Source organism: Manis pentadactyla, chromosome 10 (assembly GCF_030020395.1).
Source record: "Manis pentadactyla isolate mManPen7 chromosome 10, mManPen7.hap1, whole genome shotgun sequence".
NCBI classification, from domain to species: domain Eukaryota; kingdom Metazoa; phylum Chordata; class Mammalia; order Pholidota; family Manidae; genus Manis; species Manis pentadactyla.
In genome coordinates, this window is record NC_080028.1 from 73,848,469 (window position 1) to 73,874,554 (window position 26,086).

Consider the following 26,086-nt stretch of genomic DNA (forward strand, 5'->3'; position numbering starts at 1 on the left):
CTCTGATTAAGTGCATTCCCAGTGACTGTGGGGGATCCTTTGGAAAAGAGTTACTCAAAATACATGACCCGTGGATCAGTGCCAGTCACAAAGTGTTTGTTGTTGTTGTGAGACAAGAAATTGAGGACAAGCTTTTAGAAACTTGTATAGGAACTGGACAGTGCATGGCACCCAAACACATCAGTTTCTTCCTTCTATCCTTCCCTCTTTCGTTCCTTCCTTCCTTTCTCCCTCCCTCCCTCTCCCTCCACCCCCCTCTTTCTTTCACTTCATTTTTTGTTTTATTTTACAAGAACTGTCAGCCTGTGATAGAGTGGTAGAAAAAAGACCTTTCACTCCTGCTGGATGGAAAAACATTGCTATAGAACCCCACCAGCATACGGGACAGCGGCACAGGGAGAGACTTACTCTATGATCCTACCCACAGGCACAGCATGGGGCTTCTAAAATTCCTGTGTCTGCTCTCTTGCAATAGTTCTATTTCTCTGTCCCTTTTTGGTGCTTTCCATAAGCATGTCTCTCATTTTCTGTCTTTCTCCCTTTTCCTCCTCTGCCCTCCTTTTCTTTCTCTCCTGACCATTTATCTCATCCCAGCCCTCACCTTATCTCTGGCCGACCCCATAACCATGCTCGTTAGAATGCGCTGTGAAGTGTGTCGACTGGATCTGAGCCAGGGTCTCCTCTATCTCTGTCTAAAGCAAACATGCTTTTCTATTGAGCTTTTATGACTTGTCTTCCCATAGCTCAAGAATGGGCTTTTTCTTACTTAGTAGATACTGGTTGCATTTTAGATCTGAAGTTGGCTGGGTCTGAATAACTTAAGTGTGTTTTAAAGCTAAACTTATTTTTTTATTAAGGTGTCATTGATATATACAATCTTATGAAGGTTTCACATGAGCAACATTGTGGTTACTACATTCCCCCCTATTATCAAGTCCCCACCACATACCCCGTTACAGTCACTGTCCATCAGCATAGTAAGATGCTACAGAGTCACTACTTGTCTTCTCTGCTATATTGCCTTCCCCGTGCCCCCCCATATTATGTGTACTAGTCATAATGCCCCTTAATCCCCTTCTCCCTCCGTCCCCCCCACTCTCCCTAACCCCTTCCCTTTTGGTAACTGCTAGTCCATTCTTGGTTCCGTGAGTCTGCTGCTGTTTTGTTCCTTCAATTTTTGTAAAGCTAAACTTTTAAAATCTCTGCTGTGCTCTGGCACCTTCTCTATCCCTGCCATCTGTCCTGGATGTAGAGTCAAGAGCCAACTTCTAGGTAAACCTGGGCATTTCCAGGGACATGTGCAGTACCTTATCTTTTTTTCAGCTGAATCAAAAGCCCGGAGGAAACACATGCATGTTGGGGATATTCTGTTACCAAGGAGCAAAAGCAAGTGGCATCAGGCTTTGGAGTAGTTCCTCAGACTCCATCGGCCCAATGTCCCCTGGGCTACATGCGCAAGTCCAGTGTAGAGAATAAAGCGAACCGTGATGACAAAATAACTGGCTTTAGTTAAATAATTTGCTGTTTACGGCTTCTCTGTTTATGAATCAGTTAAAAGCCCTTTTAAGTGAAATTGGATAGACTACAAAGTGTTGGTTTCATGTGTTTTATTTGCAGTTTAATCAGCGTGATCCAGCTGCCGGAGTGGGGAGAGCCGAGCAGGGTTTTAATTATCCCTGCTTTGCCCGAGTTAGGAATTCCCAACGGTGCCGTCTGCACGAAGATGCCAAAAACCGCATTGTTCTTTAATTAGCTGTTGTAATTGTTTTAGTCTAATCTCTATGATTAGCAGCAGCATTAAATACAGCAGGAAGAAATGGCCTGTCCTCTACGCGCTGCCCCAGTAAAACAGAGCCTTTCTCCCTTCTGGAGAGGGTATCATAGAAAATCAATTAGAACTCAACCAGCGTTGATGGGAAAATGATAAAGACCGTGAAGCCACCGTGAAGAAGAGATGGCTCCGTAGAGTTGGTTTATGGCTCCTCCTACCAGCTCGCCTGGAGAGCTCTGCTGCCCTGACCTGTCACAAAGCCGTTTGGAAAGGGCCGTACTGGATGGCTGTGTCCCTCTCTGGGGACAGGGAAGTGGCTTGGATGGGCACCAGCTGTTGTTTTGCCTTTAGGTCCTCTGCTTCATGCATTCAACCAAAAGCTTTCATGGAGCTCTCTTGTGCTAAGCGTCGTGCAGGGTGCCCAGGGATGCAATGCTGATCAAGGCAGGCACAGTCCCTGTCTGAACCAAGTCTGTAGTCTAGAGGAGGAGACCCATGTTAATCAAACACTTGCACAAGTGATGGTGAGTTCATTGTAAATTGCAAAATGCTAACTAAGGACGGGAACTAGGAGAGAGTTTAACAAAGGTAACTCATCTGGTCTGAGGGTCACAGAGGGCATCCCAGAAAAGAGAACATTGGCTGGCACATGATGAGGCTCATGAAGTGTGAGCCGGGACAGCCTTGACTTTGGAGTCAAACAAAATGGGCTAAAATCTTAATCTGCTGGGTGTGAACTTAGTGACCATGGCCTAGTCACCTAACCTGGCTGTCCCTGCTTTCTTACCTGTGACATGGGGACAGTATCCACTAACTCAGAGCTGCCTGTGGTCAGCCCTGTTGGAGTCTATTGTCAGTGCTCAGCGAACAGCAGCTACTGTCATTAGTCATGAAACATCTGCTTGGCATATGGCTGGCGGTTGATACTCAGTAATGATAAGTTCCCTTTGCTTTTTGTTCTTTCTTTCTACTGTCAGCAGGCCTCGGTTGTTCTCCCCACACCCACGGGTAGGATAACTCTGTAGAAGGTTTCCCTACCTTGGCACTGTTGCCATTTGAGGCTGGGTAACTCTCTGTGGGGGCTGCCCTGTGCATTGTGGGAGGGTGAACAGTATCCCTCTACCCATTAGATGCCAGTGGCTGCCTCTCCCCAGGCCGTGATATCCAGAATGTCTCCAGACATTGCCAACTATCCCCTGGGGGAAATAGTGCCTAGTTGAGAACCATTGCTCTGGGGAAAAATAGAAGGACTGGACTAGCTGGTGGTTTGGGAATGATCCATGGTAGGATGTTAGAATAAAAATGGTAAAAGTCTACTGGAGAGGAGGGTATATATAGCTGTTAGTTTTTAGGTCTTTGAGCAACAAAGAGTTTATAATGGTTCTCAGTTTGGGTTCCACATTGGAATCACCTAGGGAGATTAAAAAACTGGTGCTTGAGCCTCCGACTAAAGGAGCTGATGTCATTGGTCTGGGTGCTGCCCAGGAGCAGGGTAATTTAAAGCTTCCCAGGTGGTTCTAATGGTCTGGCAGGCTGAGAACCAGTGTCTAGTTGTGGAGCCAACTTACCTGTGTGAGTGGTAAGGCACTCAAGTACATCTCATGTTTATGTGCCATGGAAAGGTAGGGACAATAGTATTATTACTATTGCTGCCTCTGCTGGAGGTCATTTTTTCATGTGCAAAGCATAATTCTAAATGCTTTATATATGTTAACTCATTTAGTGCTGAAAAAAATTCCATGAGATAGGCACAATTATCGTAAACTCCATTTTAATGGTAAAGAAATTAAGGCACAGAGTGGTCAAGAACCTTTTCCAAGATCACACAGCTAAAAGTAGTGGAACCAGGAATGGGACTCAGGTTGATTGGCCAAGAGCCCATGCCCCATTGCCTTAGGGGGTGGGGCAGGAAAAGAACTGGATGTGGCATTGGGAATAGTGTGTTTGAGTTTCTGCCAAGTGAGTCAGATGAAGGCCTTGATGTGTGCAGATTGTTGGAAATGTCAAGTATTCATCCATCCATTTATCAACCTTTTACTGAGCACCTATTGTGTTCCAGGCATCATGCTAGTTCTGGAAATGCACAACTGACTGAAACAAGCATGGCTCCTTTCCTGAGGAGGCTTCCAATCTCATGCTCTGGGGAGGAAACAGACAGGAAACCAGCAAACAGCACTTAATATATTAAGTGTTGAATGGTGGTAATAAGAAAGTTATTAAGGAGTTGCCATCAGATGTAATAGATAGGCCACTTCATACAGAGCAGCTGGGGAGGGTGGAGAACTGAGGAAGGAGAAGGAGCAGGCTACTTAAAGAAGGAAGGAGACTCTTCCTGGTGGAGGGAACAGTACATGCAAGCTCCCTGAGGCCCCGATTGCTAGAGCTTTGAAAACCTGAAGAAGTCCTGAGGGGAGGGAGGAGGATGTGAAGCTGAAAGAGTGGGAAGAGGCCAGATGACACAGGCCCTGTTCCCCCCTGATGCCAAGGAAATTAAGACCCAGAAACAGGGTGGAGGCACATGATTTTCCCAGGGTCACACAGCTCCTGTCAGAGCCGGTCTTCAAATCTAGGCTGCACGGCCTTGAATCACGATGTTCCAGAAAGGCCCCTGTTTTATACTCTGCCATGTGTTCTGATGTGGGGTTTGAGAAATGTAAATAAGACAGGGCCTGTCCAGTCATGCTTCTAGGATCTGAGAGGCAGAGGAACCCCAGGCAAGGTATTCCACTGTGCCTCGGACATGGTAGGCATTTTTAAACTCTTTCATGACCACTGATTAGCTGCCTGTAAAATGCCGGGCATTGTAATAGATATTTTTTCATGTATTTCTTGATGTGGCATGGGAATTAAGGCCTTTACAATAGACAGGCAGTCATTATCCCCATTTTACCCACGTGACAACTGAGGCCTGGGAAGTGGGAATGGCTCTTTCCAGCTTACCCAGCAAGAGAGTAAACAGAGCACCAGCAGGACTCCTAGGCTGCCTCTGACACAGCCCGTGCTTTTTCCCACTTCGCTTTTCTGCTTTATATCTACATTGCCCAAAATGCCTGGAAGTTTGCTATAGACATTCGTAGACTCAGTGAGCGAATTCCTGGGGCCAGGTTCCAAATTGCTGGGCCACTTTGGAGCTGCATGATGGACACCAGCATTACATGACAGGGCATCTGTGGAGTCACCGTGGGCCCTAGCATTCAGGAAACAGACCTACTGTAGTCTGAGAACCAAACCAAGAATCCTACCCTGCACCTTAGTGGGGTGTTGGCTTAGGAGCATGGTGATTCTTAGGAAGTGGGTTTATAAAACAAAATAAAATCTCAACCATGTGGTGAGGTTACTCTCCCCGCAAAAGCTATGTGCTGATGTTATCTCTGGAAGCTCAGCTGACTCCGCAGGGTGTCCTGGGCTGAGGCAGTGTAGCCTGGTGGTTAGGAACCCAGGCTTTTGTGTGAGATCAACTAAACCCAGGCTCCTGTTCCCAGTTCCCCTTTCATTCAGTCCCAGATACACTGGAAATCCAAGGTCCCTGACTTCATCTTACTAAGCTTAGTAAGAAGAAACAGACTATAAACACCAAAGCAAACAAAAAAATAAGAAAACTGCAAGGAAGTAGAAAGGGGCTATGAAAAAGATTAACCAGGGTGATGAGGACATAGGTAGTATTTGAGCTCAGCTTCAAAAGATGAGAATAAGCCAGACAGATAGTCAAGGATGTAGGAAAAAGTATTGCAGGCAGAGGAGTGCAATATGCAATATCCTGTCCTGAGGCAGGAGTGAGCTTGGCCTGTTGGTTGCAACATAGCAGTGAGTGAGGGAAGGAGAGAGGAGCTTACAGAGGTGGGCAGTGGTCACCTGATCTTCTAGGGCCTCATGCGCCATGATAAGGAGCTTGGATTTTATTCTGATTATAAAGGAACACATGAGGTTAATGAGATGCTGCATGTAAATACCCATATAGTGCCAGGCCCCTGTGCTGGGACCCATAAATATTAGCTGCTGATGTCATCATTTATTTATGGTTACTTTGTATTTGGGCTTTCATTCCCCAGGCCTCTGGTGTATTTGTCATGAATCTCAAAGGGTGCCTTTCGTCTCCACTTGTAAATGACCCAAGGAAGAAGTTAGAGCTCAAAGGACCACAGAGACATGGCACGAGGCAAACACCTAGAAATCGAATCATGTTGCAGTTCACCGCGGCCGACAAGGACAGCCCCATTAAGTCTGCCTGGGCCCTAAAAGTCAGTTCCTGCAGATACTGGGTTCTATAGGAAATTAGCTTTAGCTCACATGCTTCCACTCTCCAAGCCAGACCAGCGCAGGTAAACCACGGTCACACAAGAAGGGATCCTGACTCAGAAATCTACATGGAGGCAGAGCAGCTGTGTCCCTGGTTGTGTCCCCCAGCTGTCATTTGAAACTCAGTAAATACCCACTGCCAATAACCTACAGCCCCCTGGGCCCCAGATGACATGTGTAAATATGTCTTCGCCATGTGGTATCCAAACTGAGTCAATAAGCTTAATTTCCTGTGGATTCTGCTGTTTGGTTACCACAGCCTGGAAAATTGATCAGATAAAGGCTGTGTACTTCGGGGAAGATCGTTTGTGTTGCGAGCGAGGGAACGCCGTGGCAGTAAGGCAAGCCAGCCAGGTGGGAGCTTGCCTAACTGCCGTTTGCTCTCTCACACACATCTGTGTATGGCTGCAACTTCCTACCCCCTCTTCTGATGTTTTATGGGAACTTTGCAGATAGTCATCACATTGTTGCCATCTCCGTCAAGGCACAGATATCGTGATTTAATCTCATGATAGGATTCTTGCTGAGGAAGATCAGGGGAAGATCTGATTTGAGCCCAGAGCAATTGGATGTAAGAGCCAAGGTCCCTGGCCTTGGAGTCAGACCTGGGATCCACCAACAGCTTGCCTGAGCACGTCCCAACCTAGGAGTCATTCTGTGCCTACTTCTTTGGGATCGCTTATTCACCAGTTTATTAAGCACTTGTTACATGTCAGATCCTGGGCTTTGGAGCAGGAGGAAATGCAATGGAAGACATATTTTTGTCTTCATGCAATACTAGACATCCTCGTAGAGAGATGGGCCCAAATCAGTCAACCACTGAGTAAATCCAGACTGCAGGGATAACCTGCTGTGACTGGGTTGTAGGAAAGAAGCAGAGGAGTCTGGGTTCAAGGGAGGTCATGCATATGTTCCTGGCTTGGGAAGGACTCTCTGAGGGGTAACATGTAAGCTGAGATACAAAGGATGGGAGGTAGGGAGAGCAGGATATACAGGTACCCAAAGTGACAAATGCACAGGACAAGGAAAGGACAGAGACCAAGGAGGAAGGGCAAGAGGCATGGATTTGGGCTGAACAGACAGGCAGGTTCCGAGCATGCCAAGACTTATAGGTCCTGGGAAATGGACTGGAGTCTATTCTAAGGGCTTGCACCATCTCTTGGCTGGCATTTTGCTGTAGCCTCCAAATCTACCTCCCTCCTGCTCACTCTGCCCCCCAGCAGACTATTCTCAGCACCTCTGCCAGAGCTGTTCTTGAAATCATGAGTCAGATGAGGTCACGCCTCTGCACTAAGCCGACCAGTGGCTCCTTATGCCACTTGGAGTATAATCCAAAGACCCAACCTTGACTGGGCTGCCCTTACCTCTGGACCCCATCACCTGCTGTCTCCCCCACACTCACACCTGCCAGGCGTGTTTCACTAGGACCCCACTTTTTTCTTCTCTAAGCTTCCAGATGTCAGATTATGAGTTACATAATATAATGTATCTCTTTTTGCTTAGGCCACAAGGAAGCTCAGAGCCTCATCTAACTAATATCAGTTGGAATCAATGTGTTAGCTTCAGTTTGTAAAGTTTCCCATCCCACACCATGGTTATGGGTTTTCTATCTCTAGTGTAGTGGTTTTCTGGTTCCTGTGTCTTTTTTGGCAAGCCTTCCTCTTATGGAATGGGAGGGTATAAATTGCAATTTGATTTTCACATGCTGCTCTCAGCTGATTAATTGCATGTCCGTTTCCCCTCCTGGCATGAGTTCTTCTGGAGAACAGATGTATTGAGGCCATTCAAGGAGAAGCAACTGGCTGGATGTGAGTGGGGAAGTGTGGGTGCTCTGAGGGGAACTTGTAATGCATATTCTGGGATCTAGAATCTAGTGGTTTCTAGGGGGCTCCAGCAAATGACTCTGACTCAGCCACGAGCAGCTGGGGTGGGCTGACTATGCACTTTTCCTCCTCTGCAGCGCCCGGCGGGGGAGTGTATGGGTGATGGACGGGCCTGGGAGGTTCCCGGAGTCAGAGCCCCATCAGGCTCCGGGCCAGAGAGCAGGGAGCTGTGTGTGCACTCCAGGTTCGTGAAGGCCTGTCACTTCAGAACTTTCTCCAGAATTACTTCAGCCAAAGATCTCAGAGGGAGCTCCTGAAATGATTCCTGGACAAGGGTTGACTTCAGACATCAAAGCTAGCAACTAGAGAGTTGACAAGTTTGACCTGCAGAATGTCTTAGAACAATTGGGTTTTAATGTTCTTTTGGCCAGACAGGCCCTATCCTGTGCCCTTGACCCTCCCGGAGTGGATTGACTTTAAATTAATGATGATGACCCTCTGGACAGAGTGTAAGTAGAAGACACCCCCACCACCAACAACAACTTTTCTGCCCCCTGGGTCCCACCCTCTCCCATTCCAAGCTCTGAGTTTGGGGTGGAACCTCCTAGGCTAACCCATACCTCCCAGTTGAGAGAGATGGGACTTGGAGAGGTTAAAAAGGGTCATCAGGCCCTGAGGAGGTGCTCTCCATGTCCAGGCAAAATTACTCCCAGTGCCGCAATAGTTTTTTTTTTAATTTTTTTTTCCTGTGGTTTAGACTATTTTGGCCCTAATGAAAGGAAACCTTTTTTTGCCTAACAACACAAACAGCATTACAGCAACATCAATGGAATGCCACGTTGAAGAAAGAAAGATTTCACTCACAGCCCCACTGATCTGGCCACAAATCAAGCAGTGCTCATGGTCTGGGCAGTCCCTGTCCACATGCACAGATCATCTTCACATATTTGTAAGCACAGGGAACATTCCCTTCCAAGAAGCCCCATGCACTGTAGAGTTTGGCTGTAAAAGGGAGGACTAGTCTGCCAAGTGGCTGGACGTACACAAGGGAGGCCTTGGTTGGAGGTGTACAGCCTCGTTGTGTGTCCTCATACCATACTCCCATCCACCCCAGCCCAGCCCAGCCACCAGAACTGAGAGGCTGGTTGGAAGGGAGACTGAACAGCCCAGCTTCCTGCCCTCACAAGCAGGCCTCTGTGGAGGTGCCAGGTGCCAGGTGCCAGGGCAGGGGCTGGGAGGTGGAACAGAGGATTCTTGTCTGGTCCTGATGTTGGCAGACAGCCCAGGCCAGCCCTGCAAACATCACCAGACCAGGTACCTGGGGGCCGACCTGGTAGACAGGCGTGCCTTTCAGCTGGGAGCCAGACAGCAGGGCATCTGTGGCCACCACCATCTCCTCGACTTCTCCACTCAGCGCCTACCAATGGGGCCTTTTCCCAGAAGACCTGGTCCTTCAGGTTGTGCCTGCAGCCTACAATTGGCACCCAGCAGTTCTTTTCGGGTGTGGATACCCCCAGAAATATCCCTGATCCATGAGAGTTTGCATAAATACCACAACTTGCCAGAGAAACGGTAATGAGGGGTGGCTCTGAGCCCCAAGACTGAGTAGCAGCTTTGAGCCAGACTTCCTGAGCTCAGTTCCTGCCGTCTGCCCCTCCTTGTTCAGGTTACTCTGTTCTCCCTGTGTTCCATTTTCCTGTTCTGCAAAATGAGACAGTGATAGTGTGGTTGTGAGAATTGAACAGTAACACACACACACACACAAACACACACATGAGTGCATGGAACAAGGAAGACCAAATAAGGCCTGTGGCCTTGTTAACAATAAGCCTTGTTGCTGTCTGGCTTTGATACTGTACTGTGGTTACGTAAGATGTCACCACGGGGGAAATTGGGCAAAGAAATGCGGAACCCCCTGTAGTATCTTGGCAACTTCCTGGGAGGCTATAATCATTTCTTTAAAAAAGTTGAAAAAGAAAGAATAATTTGTTAGTGTATGTAAGGCTTTGGACAGGGCTTGATGCCTGGTAACCACGTGGGGGTTAACTATACTGAGTATGATGACGATGACGATATAAGGTGTCTTAGTCCTCCCTTTGCAGTGCTGGGCCGCGGAGGGTCTCACAGGGTAAGGGGAAACAGCTTCTGTGACCTCCAGGCTCCTTCCCCTCCCACCCTATCTCCCTCTCCTCTGGCCTGAGCCCAGGCACAGCTGATGAGTGAATGACGGTCTCAGAGCACACCTTGCTTCATACTTGCCCATGCAGTGCCCTCTGTCTAGAATGCCCCTCTGACCCCTCTTGTCTGGCAAGCTCCTGTTCATCCTTCCAGCTCACACCTTGCCTCTTCTAGAATGCCTTCCTGGGCCCTCGGAGCTCTGCCTGGATCCCAGTAAGGCTGTAAAGCGGAGGTTCTGGAAGTGTGTGGACCAGCACCTTGAGCATGAACGTAAGGGAAATGCACATTCTCCCGCCTCACCCAGCCCTCCTGGGTTAGAGACTGGGGTGGGGCAGGGTGAGGTCTAGTGATCTGCGGTTTAACAGACCCTCCAGGTGGTCTGGTGAGCCCACTCCAGCCCAGGCTTCTCACCATTTAGCATAAATCACCTGGAATCTTGTTCACATGCAGATTCTGATCCAACAGGTTTGGGGTCGGGCCTGGGATTCTGCATTTCCAACAAGTCCCTGGGCGGTGCTGGTGCCCATAGGCTGCTGGTGGCCAGGGTCCACTTCCCCTTTGGAGCTTGGAGCTTGGTGATTTGCAATTGTTGTTGAAACAGTGGGTGGGTTTGTAGGGCCTGGATATCCCGAACCAAAGAGTAGTTCTCATGGAGGGGAGGGAGGGTGGGAGGGCATGGAGGACCCACGAGGGACCTGAAGAGGGGAGGAAGGAGGCAGCCACCTGTTCCTCCTGGGCAGAGCAGATGCCACCTCTGCCTGGCCTCGTCTTAGTCTAATGGTGTCTGGGAAGGGAGCTGTTGGACATGATCCCTGGAAGGCACTCTCTGTTTAAACTTGGAATGAGCCTTTCTCTTCCTTCCCCCAATTCACACGTTCATTTATTCTGCAAATGTCTGTCGAACTAAATAGGTGCAATGACACCTCAGCAGACCAAACAGACGGGAGCCCTGCCCTCAGGTGATGTCTTTGTCTCGTGGGGACAGATGTTGGTCATTGAGCCCCACCGTAGCAAGTGTGTTGGGAAGAAAGACCAAGTCCTCTGAGGAAGGGATGAATGTATGGGCAAGGTAACTATGGGGTTGGGGGACACCCGGGAATCTGGTGCTCTTGGCTGGCTGCGAGCAGTGGTGGAGCCAGAGAGACATGGGTGGGGCCAAGAGAGACTTAGGACCTGGCGAAGGTTGCAGCCGGGACATGAGGAAGTGGACATTGTTAGGGAAGTGCCCAGCAGTTTGGCCCAGTTGGAACTCATTCCCCAAGTCACGTCCTAGAAGTTTCCATCTGACTGTGCTCCTCCTCTCAGCCTTCTGAGCCCAGTTGCGTCTGACCTCATGTAACCTCTCTCCCTGCCACCGCTGTTCTCAGCAGCCCCTCCGCCTGTGCACCTGTTCATTTTCCTTTGTCCTAAAGCACCTCCCTCAGCATCTGCCAAAAGTTTTATGTTCAGCTGCTAGAGAAAGGCATGGCTTTGTCCACCTCCAACCCCAAACTACAGACGCACAAGGTAACTCCCCGCCTCTGGATCTGCTTGACCGCAATGGTGTATCCTCACAACAGGAGCATTAAACCATTCCAGACAAGAAGGGGGAGGGATGAGGCAGGCTCAGAGGCATGGATGTTTACTGTTATATCCACATGAAGTCTTCAGGGCTGGAAAAATAGGTTCTCAGGAAAGTTGCCCTCTTAACAAGGCAGAGCACCCACAGTGCACTCTCCAAGAACCCTCTGTTTCTGAGCAGTGGAGCTGGTGTCTGCCCCGGGCAGCCTCCCTCTCACATGTTCCGCATGAGTGGAAGCCAGTTGAAACAACCCAGGCAAACCAGGGCAGCCTTGTCCCCTCGCTCCTCTGTCCCTGCCTTCTTCCAACAGGTATTTGCCGAGGGAGGGCCCACTGCCTGCCAGATACTTCTCGACCCATGGTTCTCACCCAGAGGCAGTTGTGCCCCCCAGGAGACATTTGGCAACATCCAGAGACATTTTTGGTTGTCACGACTGGGATGAAGAGGGAGGGATGTGATCGGCATCTAGCGGATAGAGGCCACGGACACAGCTGAACATCTACAGGCGCCAGACAGTCCCACAGTGAAGAAGGCATCGGGCTGCAAACGTCAGGAATGTTGAGGTTGAGAAACCCTGTTGCAGACCATGTGCTTCCCTTAGCCTACCCCTTTCCCTTCTCCTCCTCCCCGCTGGTTACAGGATGAGCTCTGTTTGCATGCTAGGCTCCATGCTGGACGTCTGTTTCTCTGTGTCCCACATTTCTTTGTGTCCCTCATCTTTGCATCCATCTGTTGATCCTTTGCCTCCATCAGCAAGATTTTGTCAGCACCAGCTATGGCACCAGGCACCTGCTGACCACTCTTCATCTTTTACTGACCCTCATGACAGTCAGAGGAGATAGACATTCTTTGCCCCCCACAGAAAACGAATCCCACTTACTGAGCATCTACTGTGTGCTGGGTACTGGGAAAGATACTGATTCCTAATCCTCATGGCAATTTGGGCTTGTAATCTCATTTACCTGACATTAAAACTGGTGCTTGGTGCTTGATTAGAAGGATCTCGTTCAGGTTCACACGCCCAGGAAGTGGGAGAGAAGCTAGGGATTGGGGTGGTCTTTGGGCAGATGAGCCAGAGCGTGGGCAGTGTCTTAGGATCGAACCAGCCCGCGAGGATGTGCACGGAGTTTCGGCCTTCTCAGCCCCCAGCCACCTTAGAGGAACAAGGTGAGAACATGCTGCTGTCCATGGAGCCCTGCCCTCACCTCACAGGGAGCTGGGTGAGCAGTGGCATGCTCAGGAGGAAGGGCCCAAGGAGTGGAAGGGAATGGGCTGCATTCATTCTGGGCGTGTGTGTGCCTGGCACTGGGCCATGCCCTATAGTTTGTAGCCTTGGGGACTTTGCATGGTAGCTGGTAAGGTAGGGTTTTGTGAGCTTTGGCACACTATTGACACTTTGGTCTGGGGCATTCTTTGCCATGTGTGTGGTGGAGGGGGGCCGTCCTCTGCATGATGCTTAGCAGCACCCCTGGCCTCTTTACATTAGAGATCCTTCTATCCAGTCACCCCCACTTGTAACAACCCAGAATGTCTCTAATCATTTCCAGATGTCCCAAGAGGATGGTAATCACTCCCCACAAGTGGAGAACCACTGCCCTAATGTTAGGGGGAGCGTTCTGTATTTTCCTTGGTCCTTGTCCCCACCGCAACAAAGAACTGAAGGGCAGAGACACAGTAATGAACCATACTAAAGTTTTATTTAAAATTACTTAGAAAAAATGCGGACCACCTCAGGGAGGAGAGGCACCCTGAAAGGTTTAAGCTTTATTTAAAGAGAAAAAGTGCACACTTGGAGAAAGGGGAGTGTGAGCTACCTCATAGAAGAGGTGCGTTGAAAGGTTGAGATAAATTTTTAAGGCTACGCACTTAGAAAGTGCGGGTGACCTCAGAGAGGAGTGCACTGAAAGGCTTAGGCTCTGGGGTTTTATAGGCGGTTGAGGATTTTCAGGAAAGTGACAAAGGGCCAGGTGCGGACCGGTCGAATTGTCTCAGAATGTTCATCTTTGATAAGACATTAGGTTTCTTTTTTTTTTTAACGTAACACAGGAAATATACTGCTTTGATTCCTTTCCAGGCTATCAGCTTCTGTCTGGAAGCATATTAAGACTGTCTGCCCTGCCTCCAAGGTGGGCTGAGCCACCGTCCGTTTGATTAAAATGCAGTCTTAGCTTTAAGATGGAATTTTTTCTAAATGAGCTGGGCCTTTAAGCAGGCTAAAGTAAATCTTACAATGTTCTAATTGTATGTTCTTGTATGTTCTAATTGACACAGTGAAAACATAGGCTATGCTGAGATACTTTTCTTTATCTGGAGAGTATTCAAACTTCTAGGTCAAGTTGCTCCTGGCTTTCAAGCTTTTTATTTTTAACTGATTAACTCTATGAGTCCCTTCTAGTGTGTTTACTCGCCTTATTCTCTTTTCACCCTACTCATATCTACTTTCCTACCTAACACTAAGATAAGCCGCCTCACTCCATTGTTATCAGACTGGAAAGTACGGCCCAGAAGAAGTCAGCTGCCCAAGGATGCTCATCAGCAAGTGGCAGCATTTAAAACTAAACGCAGGCCTCCTGGTCTCCCAGCCGACCGAGCACTCAGGACCCTGGCCACCGTTCTGGGTGATTGGGGTGATGGGATGTGTCTGGAGAAACAGGCCTTTCTTTGCAACCTCCCACCCACCTTTGCCCTGTTATGGAGCCTTTGAACTCTCTCATTCTGTCCAGCCCATGAAGGATTCTTAAGAAATGCCAACCAACTGGTTGATTGATGCCAGCTGTGTATTCGAGATCACCAAGAAGGGAAACTGAAGTCCCTGAACACCCAGGGCCAGTCTTCCCTGATTCCTTTTAAGCCTCTTTATTTTAGAGACTTGCAGGCCACAGTCCCCCAGCAAAGCCAGAAGAGGAAGGCTGGGCACAGTTAACCCTCCACTGTCCGCCCTTCAGAGGCTGTGCTCCTCCCTTCTGGGTGCCCTCTCTAGGAGCAGTTGCCCAATTGAATTCTCTTTGTAGACTCTGCCTCCTAGGGCGCTGGAAGGCCCCAGGGCATGGAAGCCAGCCAAGCACTGATCAATCCCTCCTTTTATTCAGGGCAGAGTTACAAATAGGCCAGAGTCATTGGAAAGATTTTCCACCTCACTGTGCGGAGAAACCCTTATGAAAGATGTATTGATGGATCCCTTGTACCAGGATGTTACTGGCCTCAAAAAGGCAGGAAGTAAGTATCTGCTGGCTCGCGTTCTGCCACAAAAACCTTCTTTCAGGTCAAATTTCCTCTGTGCCCAAGCACATTTGATTTAAATCATTTCACTGCAAAATACAAATAAAATAGAGATGACTCCTGTAATGAAAAAGAGAAATACCCTGGTAATGTAGTTTTGACTTCCAGAAAATAGGGCATTAAAACTATAGGCTCCTGTAACTAATGGATTCCCAGGCCCCAGGCACTGGCCCACTTATTTGAGGTGGCACAAGGGAGTAACTGCTCGCACACTCACAGCCAAAACAGACCAGACTCCTGTTCAAGGCTCAGCTCTGACTCTGTCCAGCACCATGACCATGGGTGAGTCACTTTGCCTCTCTGGGCCTCAAGCACTTCCTCCATATAACAAGGGGGCTGGAATACATGTCTCTCACATCCTTTTGGCTTCATGAATGTAAGAACATTCAAGACTTGGAAACTCAAACTTACCAAAAGGATATATTTTAATGGTCAGGAACCAATGTTCCATCTTACAAAGGATATTTATCTACATGAACAGGTTTGGAGATGGCGGTGTGGACTACATGTTTTCATTCCCCCCTAATTTATATGTTGAAGCCCAACCCAGTGTGATGATCTGAGGAGGCAGGTCTCTGGGAGGAAATTAGGATTGGATGAGGTCATGCAGGCTGGTCCCTGGTATGAGATTAAGGCCCTTCCAAGTAAAGGAAGAGCTCCAGAGCTCGCTCTCCGCCATGTGAAGGCACAGCCGGAAGGCAGCCATCTGCAGGCCAGAAAGAGAGCCCTCACCTGAACTTGACCGTGCCGGTCCCCCATCCCAGACTCCCAGCTCCTGACCTCTAAGCCATAAATTGGTGTTTAAGTTCCTCTGTCTGTGGTATTTGGTTATAGCAGCTTGAATTGACTAAGGCAGATGGATGTCTTCAAGTTGTGAGCTTTCAAAGGTATATACAACAAGGATTTTTTCAAAATCCTGTTCATATCCCATTTTTTGGAAGTCCATCTACTGTCTAAACTGAAATACGTGCAGAAGAATTGCATCTTGCTCAGAGTTTAGGTTTGAAAATCAGCAAATCCTGTGTAGTCTGAATTTTTGATCTTATATATTCTTTCTTCTCTCTCACTCTTTCCCTCTTCAGTTCTCTCACTCTTACCCTCCCCCAACCACTGACATTTGAATTCCCTTCGTTTGAATACACGTATGATGCATCTCTACCTGTGCTGGCTTGGGCTGCTGTAAGAGAATACTGTAGACTGGGTGGCTGATAAATAGCAGACATTTATTTCTCACAGTTCTGAAGTCTGGGTGCCAGAATGGTCCCTCTTCCCATTTGCAGACAGCCAAGTTCTCCTATCCTCATGTGACAGAAAAAAGGCGAGCGAGGGCTCTAGTGTCCTTGTGTCAGGGCACTAATCCGGTTCATGGGTGCTCCACCCTCATGACCTCATCACCTCCCAAAGGCACCCCCCCCCACCAACACCATCACACTGGGGGTTAGCATTTTAAAATGAATTTGGGGAGAAATACACATTTCAGGACCATCGCACCACCACGTCTAACCTCGCAATCGAAGAGTGCCCATGGTGAGTCACTCTGAAGATGGTCTCTGCGTGTGGAGGGTGAGCACGTTTGCAGCTGTCCCCAGGTCCCCATGGGCTCTCCGGCTGACTTTACGGTGGCCTCTCCATGTCAGAGTACTTCCCTCTGTGTGTGTTGGGCCAGGGATGGCACACAGCACTTCTCCTCAGCTAGAGAGGGGACCCCAGCCCCACGCCAGCTTGAGGCTGGAGGAGTAATGGGTGAGTCACAGCCAGGCTGGAAGATGTGAGGACATGCCCCGACCTGGGCTCCCTGCGGCTGCCGGAGCTGCTGGGGGAGGACGGTGGCTCACAGGGCTGACTGTTTCTCAGGTGTGTGGCTCGAGTCCTGGCTCTCTTCATCTGGGAAGGAAAGTTCTCAGGAAGCCAGAGCGTGGGGTTTGTGGGGTTGCACAGTTATGAATACTCAATAGAGTAACACTTTATCTGCTCGGTGCTGTGAAGACAGAAAGTGTTCTGTTTTATAAGTAGATGTTCCAGAAAAGTAGAGCTGACCCTTATAAGGGCACACACACACAAACACACACACACACTTGTCTTCATTGAAGATGTGTCACGTCTCCTGTGACTTATGAAACAGGATCTGCAGAACAAAATGCAAAACATTCTTGATGGCATCATTGTAATTCTCATTGATTAGTGTGCCTTGCTGTGATGCATGATGCCTGTGGGAGCAGTGTAGGGGCTGCAGAGCTATTTGCCCCTGCACTGAAGGGCCCCGGAGGGCATGTTTATTCCTTACTGATGCTGCTCCCTCCCTGCTTCCTGTTAGCTCGCTCCCCAGTGCATCTGCTTCTAAAGACAGCCTTGCTGGCTCCCTGGCCCTCCCTTCCTCCTCTCTCACCCACCCCGCCCCCACACATTCTAATCTGCTGTCCACCAGAATTAAGAAGTACTTTTTTTTTAGAAATCAGAGAAGGTAGGTAGATTAGTAACCATAGACTTACACACATGTTAGATGCATGAACTTCAATCCAGGCCTGAGAAGGACTCGCCTCCTGCCTCAGGTAGTCCGAGGGCATCCTAACAGGGAACTGGGATGAGCATCAGAGTCAGCACCTCCCTGAGCCTCTGTCCCCTCCTTGGTACAACACAGAGAACAGGCAAGGTCACCTGTGAGTCGCTGGCGGGATGGAGTGTGGCCGCGCGCCGCAGTAGTGAGCGCAGATGTTCATGTGCACATGGGCTTTAAGGTCAAACCTTGTTTGCCACCCAGAGGCCAGAGTCCCTTTTCTTTTCTGGGTCTGTGGCTTTGTTCTTGGTGAGCTTGCTAAGAAACCTGGCGGAGGAATGTCACAGCCGTGAACCTCATTACTCTGTGCTCTCCTCTGTCTGTGCCAACCTGGGGGATGTATTTACAAATAGATGTATTTACCTTGCATGCCGTGAGAACAGTCTGTGAAAATAGACACCTTCTCATTCAGCTTTATTCATGAAGAACAGAGTAGGAATGGGAACTGGCTTAACTGGTTCTGCAACCTGATTACTACCCATTTAGTTCCCATGACTTTTTGGGAAAAAAATCTTACCTGTGGATTTACTAGGTTGTCGATAGGCATCGCTTCTAGACAGAAGCTTACAGCAGGTTTAGAGCCAAAAAAACACATCCGGTGTATCAAAGGAGCTGAGTTTGAGGAGTAGGCTGAAATAAAACATATTACAGTTTTCACATTTCTCCCCTTCCAGGTCCAAATCTCAGCCGTTATTTTACACCACACCTGACTGTAAATATGGCTATTTTGTAATCTGAGAGCAGCATCGTATTAGTGACAGCTTTCATCGGGGGAGGAGAGAGGGAGAAAAAAGACATGCATCTGCGCAAGATAGGCATCTTTTCACCGGAACTTGCATGCGTGCTTCCCTCTGCCTGGAGCCCTGAGCTTCCAAATGCCAGGCAGGTTGCTCCCTCACCTGTCTTGGGTCCTTGCTCAGAGGTCATCTTCTGGGGAGGCCTTCCCAACCACCACTTTTATTTTCTTTTATTTTTTATTTTTTTTTCTATTATTAATTATCATTTTTTTTTGATAGTTATTTTTTATTGAAGGGTAGTTGACGCACAGTATTACATTACATTAGTTTCAAGTGTACAACACAGTGATAAAACATTTATATACATAATTCTAGGTTCCAGCTATCACCCTACCAAGCTGTTACAATATCTTGACTATATTCCTTATGCTATACATTACATCCCGCCAACCACCACTTTTAAAATTGCAAACTGCTACCAGTCTCTTTCCCTCTGCTCAGATTTGTTTTCCTTCATAGCTGTCATTTCAACTGACAGACCATCTAGTAATTGCTTGCCTCCCCTGTTGCAAGTTGTGACCTCCAGGTGAGCATAATTGTATGTCCTACGAACTATATACACACACATACATATACATACATACATACTTATAATTAATGGTTCGCATATTTATTGTGTTCATACATCCTGAGTGCCTGCCACCTAATTGGTTTGCAACAAATATGAATTAACAACTTGTATATATACATTGATTGTAAGCTAAGCCTCAACTTATGAAATGTTAAACTAGTGAAAAAAATTTATTTGTCTTAATGTCAAAACTTGGTAAAATGGCCTATAAGACACCTGGATTACTTAGATCAACTAATCATACCTGTTCCTAGAACCAGAATGAAAAGACTGAGCATGTTTTAAAGATGTAGTGAGGTGAAAGTACTCTCTTCTTACTCCCAACCCCTGTAGTATTGCTAATGAAGAGAATGAAAGCACTGTGCTGTCTGCGGGCCAGGCTTGCTACTAAGAGCTTTGGGGCATTCTCTCATTTAATCCTCCCACTTATCAAGCCTATTTAATAGATGAGGAAACTGGGTTCTTGGGAGGGTGTCACAGTTTCTTTTTTGTTGATGTAAAAATTTTTATTTGGTCATAAATAAAATGCAAGCTGGCAAACTTTCTGTAAAAGGCCAGAGAGGCTATTTGAGGCTTTGTGGGCCGTATGAGCTCTGTCCCAACTACTCAGTTCTGCCAGTGTAGCTCTAAAGCGGTTGTAGACAATATGAAAATGAACGGCATGTCTGCGTTGCAATAAAACTTGACCAAAGAGGCTGGCAGGCCAGATTTGGCCCACCAGGTGCAGTTTGCTGAGCTCTGAATTAAATGCATGTCCATGAGAGCAGAGGCCATGTCATTTTTCATTCGTTATTGTATCCTCTGCACGGAGCTCCATGCTTTGCACATGGTGGGTCCCAAATGAATGAATGAATGAACCAGCAAATGAAGGAAGGAACCAGGGAAGCCGTTGGTAGCCTTCCCGTTGAGACCTCCATGGGGAAAGCTCCCGCTCTCCCATCTCCCTCTCCGTACATGTACTTCCCTCCATTCACTGTGGCCTCTTCTCTGTCCTTCCTCTCTTTCTTACACATTCTGGCCAAAGGTTCAGCCCCTGCCTCCCAGCCACCCTCAAATCCCCTAGGAAATTGGGTAATGTAGCCCAACAAGTTCTGCCAGTGGTGGCTCTTTCCAGAACCTCTTGAAATCTCTTTACTCTCCTCCCTGTTCTAGGAAGGGGGAATGGCAGTCAACAAAACAAAATGAAATAAATTAAAATGAGGCCAAAGGAAGGGAACACAACAGTGGTGTCAGGACTGACAGTAAAACCCAGGCCCCAAAGACCTTGCTGTGGGGGAACCAGAGACTTAGCTCACAGCATTCCGGCAGCCAGCAGGGAAAGCACATCTACTCCCTTCCACCACCCTGTTTCCAAATAATTGATGCAGACCATTGTCCACAGCAGGCAGGACTGTTGTTAGTGCTCCTGGTGTTGGAAATTCCTCCAGAAGGCCTCACAAAAGACACAGTGAAGGAGAAAGGCCAGCCACTCTGAGGCTGCCTCGCAGTGGACATAGCCGGAGTTTCTGGCTGTCTATACGGTGTCCTGGGGCTGGACACGCCCTCTTACACTGATGCTCTAGTGCATGAGGACACCTCCCGATGTCTGGGCCTGGACCAGTGACCATCATGGATTTCAGGGCACGTGGACTATGTGGTCTTCAAGCAAAAGCTCTTGGTCAGGGTGACCTTTGGCCTAGTCCTATCACTTCTCTGGACCTCAAGCTCCTCATCTGAGAAATGGGGGTTGATATTAGCATTCACCGTCTGGCTTTGGCGGGGAGCGGGGAGTGGGGGGGCAGATAAAAAGCCAGCACTTTGGCCTCCGCAGCTCTCGTTTCATTAAGCCTCACAGCAACGTTGCAAGGTAAATGTCATCCCCATTTGCCTCATGCTGCTGAGTGCTTTAGATCTGAGTTTCTCAACCTTCTTTGTGCATTACCACCCTCCAAAGGAGAAAAATTTAAGTTCTCCCTACTGAGAGAAATTAAATACTAAGGGATAATATTTATCAGGTAGGATTGAGCTTTGCAGGCCATAACCATTGTAATATCTAAGATTTTTCTTCACCACCACTCCCTCTGAACCAATTTTTGGCCCCCTCATGGGGGAACGAGATCACCCCTGTTGAGAATGTATGTTTTAAATATATTAACTTTCTTTTTTTTTTTTTTTTTTTTGGAGATAATTATTTTTTATTGAAGGGTAGTTGACACACAGTATTACATTACATTAGTTTCAGGTGTACAACATAGTGATTCAACATTTATATACATGACAATTCTAGGTACCAGCTATCACCGTACCAAGCTGTTACAATATCTTGACTCTATTCATTACATTCCAGTTACTTATTATTTTACCATTGGAAGTGTATACTTTTCTTTTTTTTTTTTTGTGAGGGCATCTCTCATATTTATTGATCAAATGGTTGTTAACAACAATAAAATTCTGTATAGGGGAGTCAATGCTCAATGCACAATCATTAATCCACCCCAAGCCTAATTTTCATCAGTCTCCAATCTTCTGAGGCATAACAAACAAGTTCTTACATGGAGAACAAATTCTTACATAGTGAATAAGTTACATGGTGAACAGTACAAGGGCAGCCATCACAGAAACCTTCGGTTTTGCTCATGCGTTATGAACTATAAACAGTCAGTTCAAATATAAATACTCATTTGATTTTTATACTTGATTTATATGTGGATACCACATTTCTCTCTTTATTATTATTATTTTTAATAAAATGCTGAAGTGGTAGGTAGATACAAAATAAAGGTAGAAAACATAGTTTAGTGTTGTAAGAGAGCAAATGTAGATGATCAGGTGTGTGCCTGTAGACTATGTGTTAATCCAAGCTAGACAAGGGCAATAAAACATCCACGTATGCACAAGATTTCTCTCAGAACAGGGGGGGTGAGGTTCTAAGCCTCGCCTCTGTTGATCCCCAATTTCTCACCTGATGACCCCCCTGCGACTGTGCCTGTCTTAGGTTGTTCCTCCCTTGAGGAATCTTACCCGTCTCTGGCTAACCAGTCATCTTCCGGGGCCATACAGGGAAATGTGAAGTTGGTAAGTGAGAGAGAAGCCTTATTGTTTGAAAAGGTTAGCTTTTTACTTCTTTGCATATTTATGCCGTGTAGCTTCTATGCCCAGCATTTGTCTTGAGGTATCTTTACCACTTGGAAGAATTATGATACTCGGTAAATTTGATATGAGGCACGAATTCTATTTAAGGGTTGTAATTAGGAAGGAAGAAGAAAAGCTATAGAAGTAGCAGGTGGAAGAAAACATGGGAAGATTGATTATTTCTTTGACATATCTTCTTGTAGAGTAACTTCAGCATGTATAGGTTTTAAGCTACTACTTAAATTGTGCACACACATTAACATAATAGGAGTATAGTTACATAACCAAAGCATACCTGTAATTACCAGCCATCTCCAGTGAAACCAAGAAAACCAGTTAGGCACCTTAGGCATTTGTGAAAACTTATCTATGATATGGTGGATATTGTCCAACTGAACTTGAACAGTCTGAGAGAAATCAGACAAATTAAAACAACCCATTCCTGGGGAATGTTCACATCCCTTATGTTCTTTTAACAGTAAATAGTCTGTAGTTGTAAGATTTCGGAGCACTACAATTTGCACTTCTCTTAATTCTTGGTTGAGTTCCAACAGTATAGATCCAGTCAAATTTGTTGTTTTACTGTATGCACAGGCCAGCTTAGATATCTCCTTCCTCATTCCCATGGCAAGTCCAGGAGCTGGTGGGATGAGTGCATCTACAGCTGTAGCAGTGCGTGGATCTTTGTTGGGGTTTTTTGATGATCATCTTCTGGCATGAGTCTTCCAGAGAGTGCTGCTGTTGGAAGTTCTTTTTCATATCGTATCTTAGTTCATTTTCGGGGTAGCCCAATTAGGCTTTGATCCTCTGTATAAACACAAACAGACCCTTTGCCTACACTTTTATATGGCCTTTATACTCTTGTGTAGAACTCATTGGAGGTTACCACACAGGAACTGCCCTTTTTTTTTTTTTTTTTTTTGATATCACTAATCTACACTTACATGACAAATATTATGTTTACTAGGCTCTCCCCTATACCAGGTCCCCCCTATAAACTCCTTTACAGTCACTGTCCATCAGCATAGCAAAATGTTGTAGAATCACTACTTGCCTTCTCTGTGTTGTACAGCCCTCCCTTTTCTCCTACCCACCCATGCATGCTAATCTTAATACCCCCCTACTTATCCCACCCCCTTATCCCTCCCTACCCACCCATCCTCCCCAGTCCCTTTTCCTTTGGTACCTGTTAGTCCATTCTTGAGTTCTGTGATTCTGCTGCTGTTTTATTCCTTCAATTTTTCCTTTGTTCTTATATTCCACAGATAAGTGAAATCATTTGGTATTTCTCTTTCTCCGCTTGGCTTGTTTCACTGAGCATAATACCCTCCAGCTCCATCTATGTTGCTGCAAATGGTAGGATTTGCCCTTTTCTTATGGCTGAGTATTATTCCATTGTGTATATGTACCACATCTTCTTTATCCATTCATCTATCAATGGACATTTAGGTTGCTTCCAATTCTTGGCTATTGTGAATAGTGCTGCAATAAACATAGGGGTGCACTGATCTTTCTCATACTTGATTGCTGCATTCTTAGGGTAAATTCCTAGGAGTGCAATTCCTGGGTCAAATGGTAGATCTGTTTTGAGCATTTTGATGTACCTCCATACTGCTTTCCACAATGGTTGAACTAACTTACATTCCCACCAGCAGTGTAGGAGGGTTCCCCTTTCTCCACAGCCTCACCAACATTTGTTGTTGTTTGTCTTTTGGATGGCAGCCATCCTTACTGGTGTGAGGTGATACCTCATTGTAGTTTTAATTTGCATTTCTCTGATAATTAGCGATGTGGAGCATCTTTTCATGTGTCTGTTGGCCATCTGTATTTCTTTTTTGGAGAACTGTCTGTTCAGTTCCTCTGCCCATTTTTTAATTGGGTTATTTGTTTTTTGTTTGTTGAGGCGTGTGAGCTCTTTATATATTCTGGATGTCAAGCCTTTATCGGATGTGTCTTTTTCAAATATATTCTCCCGTACTGTAGGGTTCCTTTTTGTTCTATTGATGATGTCTTTTGCTGTATAGAAGCTTTTCAGCTTAAAATAGTCCCACTTATTCATTTTTGCTGTTGTTTTCCTTGCCCGGGGAGATATGTTCAAGAAGAGGTCACTCATGTTTATGTCTAAGAGGTTTTTGCCTATGTTTTCTTCCAAGAGTTTAATGGTTTCATGACTTACATTCAGGTCTTTGATCCATTTTGAGTTTACTTTTGTATATGGGGTTAGACAACGGTCCACTTTCATTCTCCTACATGTAGCTGTCCAGTTTTGCTAGCACCATCTGTTGAAGAGACTGTCGTTTCACCATGGTATGTCCATGGCTCCTTTATCAAATATTAATTGACCTTATATGTCTGGGTTAATGTCTGGATTCTCTAGTCTGTTCCATTGGTCTGTGGCTCTGCTCTTGTGCCAGTACCAAATTGTCTTGATTACTATGGCTTTATAGTAGAGCTTGAAGTTGGGGAGTGAGATCCCCCCTACTTTATTCTTCTTTCTCAGGATTGCTTTTGCTATTCGGGGTCTTTGGTGTTTCCATATGAATTTTTGAATTATTTGTTCCAGTTCATTGAAGAATGTTGCTGGTAGTTTCACAGGGATTGCATCAAATCTGTATATTGCTTTGGGCAGGATGGCCATTTTGACGATATTAATTCTTCCTAGCCATGAGCATGGGATGAGTTTCCATCTGTTAGTGTCCCCTTTAATTTCTCTTAAGAGTGACTTGTAGTTTTCAGAGTATAAGTCTTTCACTTCCTTGGTTAGGTTTATTCCTAGGTATTTTATTTTTTTTGATGCAATTGTGAATGGAGTTGTTTTCCTGATTTCTCTTTCTGTTGGTTCATTGTTAGTGTATAGGAAAGCCACAGATTTCTGTGTGTTGATTTTGTGTCCTGCAACTTTGCTGTATTCCGATATCAGTTCTAGTAGTTTTGGGGTGGAGTCTTTAGGGTTTTTTATGTACAGTATCATGTCATCTGCAAATAGTGACAGTTTTAACTTCTTCTTTACCAATCTGGATTCCTTGTATTTCTTTCTTTTGTCTGATTGCCGTGGCTAGGACCTCCAGTACTATGTTAAATAACAGTGGGGAGAGTGGGCATCCCTGTCTAGTTCCCGATCTCAGAGGAAATGCTTTCAGCTTCTTGCTGTTCAATATAATGTTGGCTGTGGGTTTATCATAGATGGCCTTTATTATGTTGAGGTACTTGCCCTCTATTCCCATTTTGCTGAGAGTTTTTATCATGAATGGATGTTGAACTTTATCAAATGCTTTTTCACCATCTATGGAGATGATCATGTGGTTTTTGTCTTTCTTTTTGTTGATGTGGTGGATGATGTTGATGGACTTTCGAATGTTGTACCATCCTTGCATCCCTGGGATGAATCCCATTTGGTCATGGTGTATGATCCTTTTGATGTATTTTTGAATTCGTTTGCTAATATTTTGTTGAGTATTTTTGCATCTACGTTTATCAGGGTTATTGGTCTGTAGTTTTCTTTTTTGGTGGGGTCTTTGCCTGGTTTTGGTATTAGGGTGATGTTAGCTTCATAGAATGAGTTTTGGAGTATCCCCTCCTCCTCTATTTTTTGGAAAACTCTAAGGAGAATGGGTATTATGTCTTCCCTGTATGTCTGATAAAATTCCGAGGTAAATCCATCTGGCCCGGGGATTTTGTTCTTTGGTAGTTTTTTGATTACCGCTTCAATTTCGTTGCTGGTAATTGGTCTGTTTAGATTTTCTGGGTCAGTCTTGGAAGGTTGTATTTTTCTAGGAAGTTGTCCATTTCTCCTAGGTTTCCCAGCTTGTTAGCATATAGGTTTTCATAGTATTCTCTAATAATTCTTTGTATTTCTGTGGGGTCCGTCGTGATTTTTCCTTTCTCGTTTCTGATACTGTTGATTTGTGTTGACTCTCTTTTCTTCTTAATAAGTCTGGCTAGAGGCTTATCTATTTTGTTTATTTTCTCGAAGAACCAGCTCTTGGTTTCATTGATTTTTGCTATTGTTATATTCTTCTCAATTTTATTTATTTCTTCTCTGATCTTTATTATGTCCCTCCTTCTGCTGACCTTAGGCCTCATTTGTTCTTCTTTTTCCAATTTCGATAATTGTGACATTAGACCATTCATTTGGGATTGTTCTT

At 46.2% G+C, this 26,086-nt stretch overlaps 1 protein-coding gene across 3 annotated transcripts in view; it reads left to right on the forward strand.

Annotated features, from left to right (window-relative positions):
- Positions 1–26,086, forward strand: part of XYLT1 (xylosyltransferase 1) — a 320,591-nt gene that overhangs the window by 112,849 nt on the left and 181,656 nt on the right. The window contains exon 1 of one of the 3 annotated variants that reach the window (XM_057486978.1): positions 14,727–14,845. The exons of the other annotated variants lie outside the window; for them this stretch is intronic. Within the exon in view, the coding sequence (XP_057342961.1) occupies positions 14,819–14,845 (27 nt within the window). The 5' untranslated portion in view covers positions 14,727–14,818. Of the gene's footprint in view, positions 1–14,726; positions 14,846–26,086 lie in introns of those variants that run through there. 3 annotated transcript variants of the gene reach the window in all.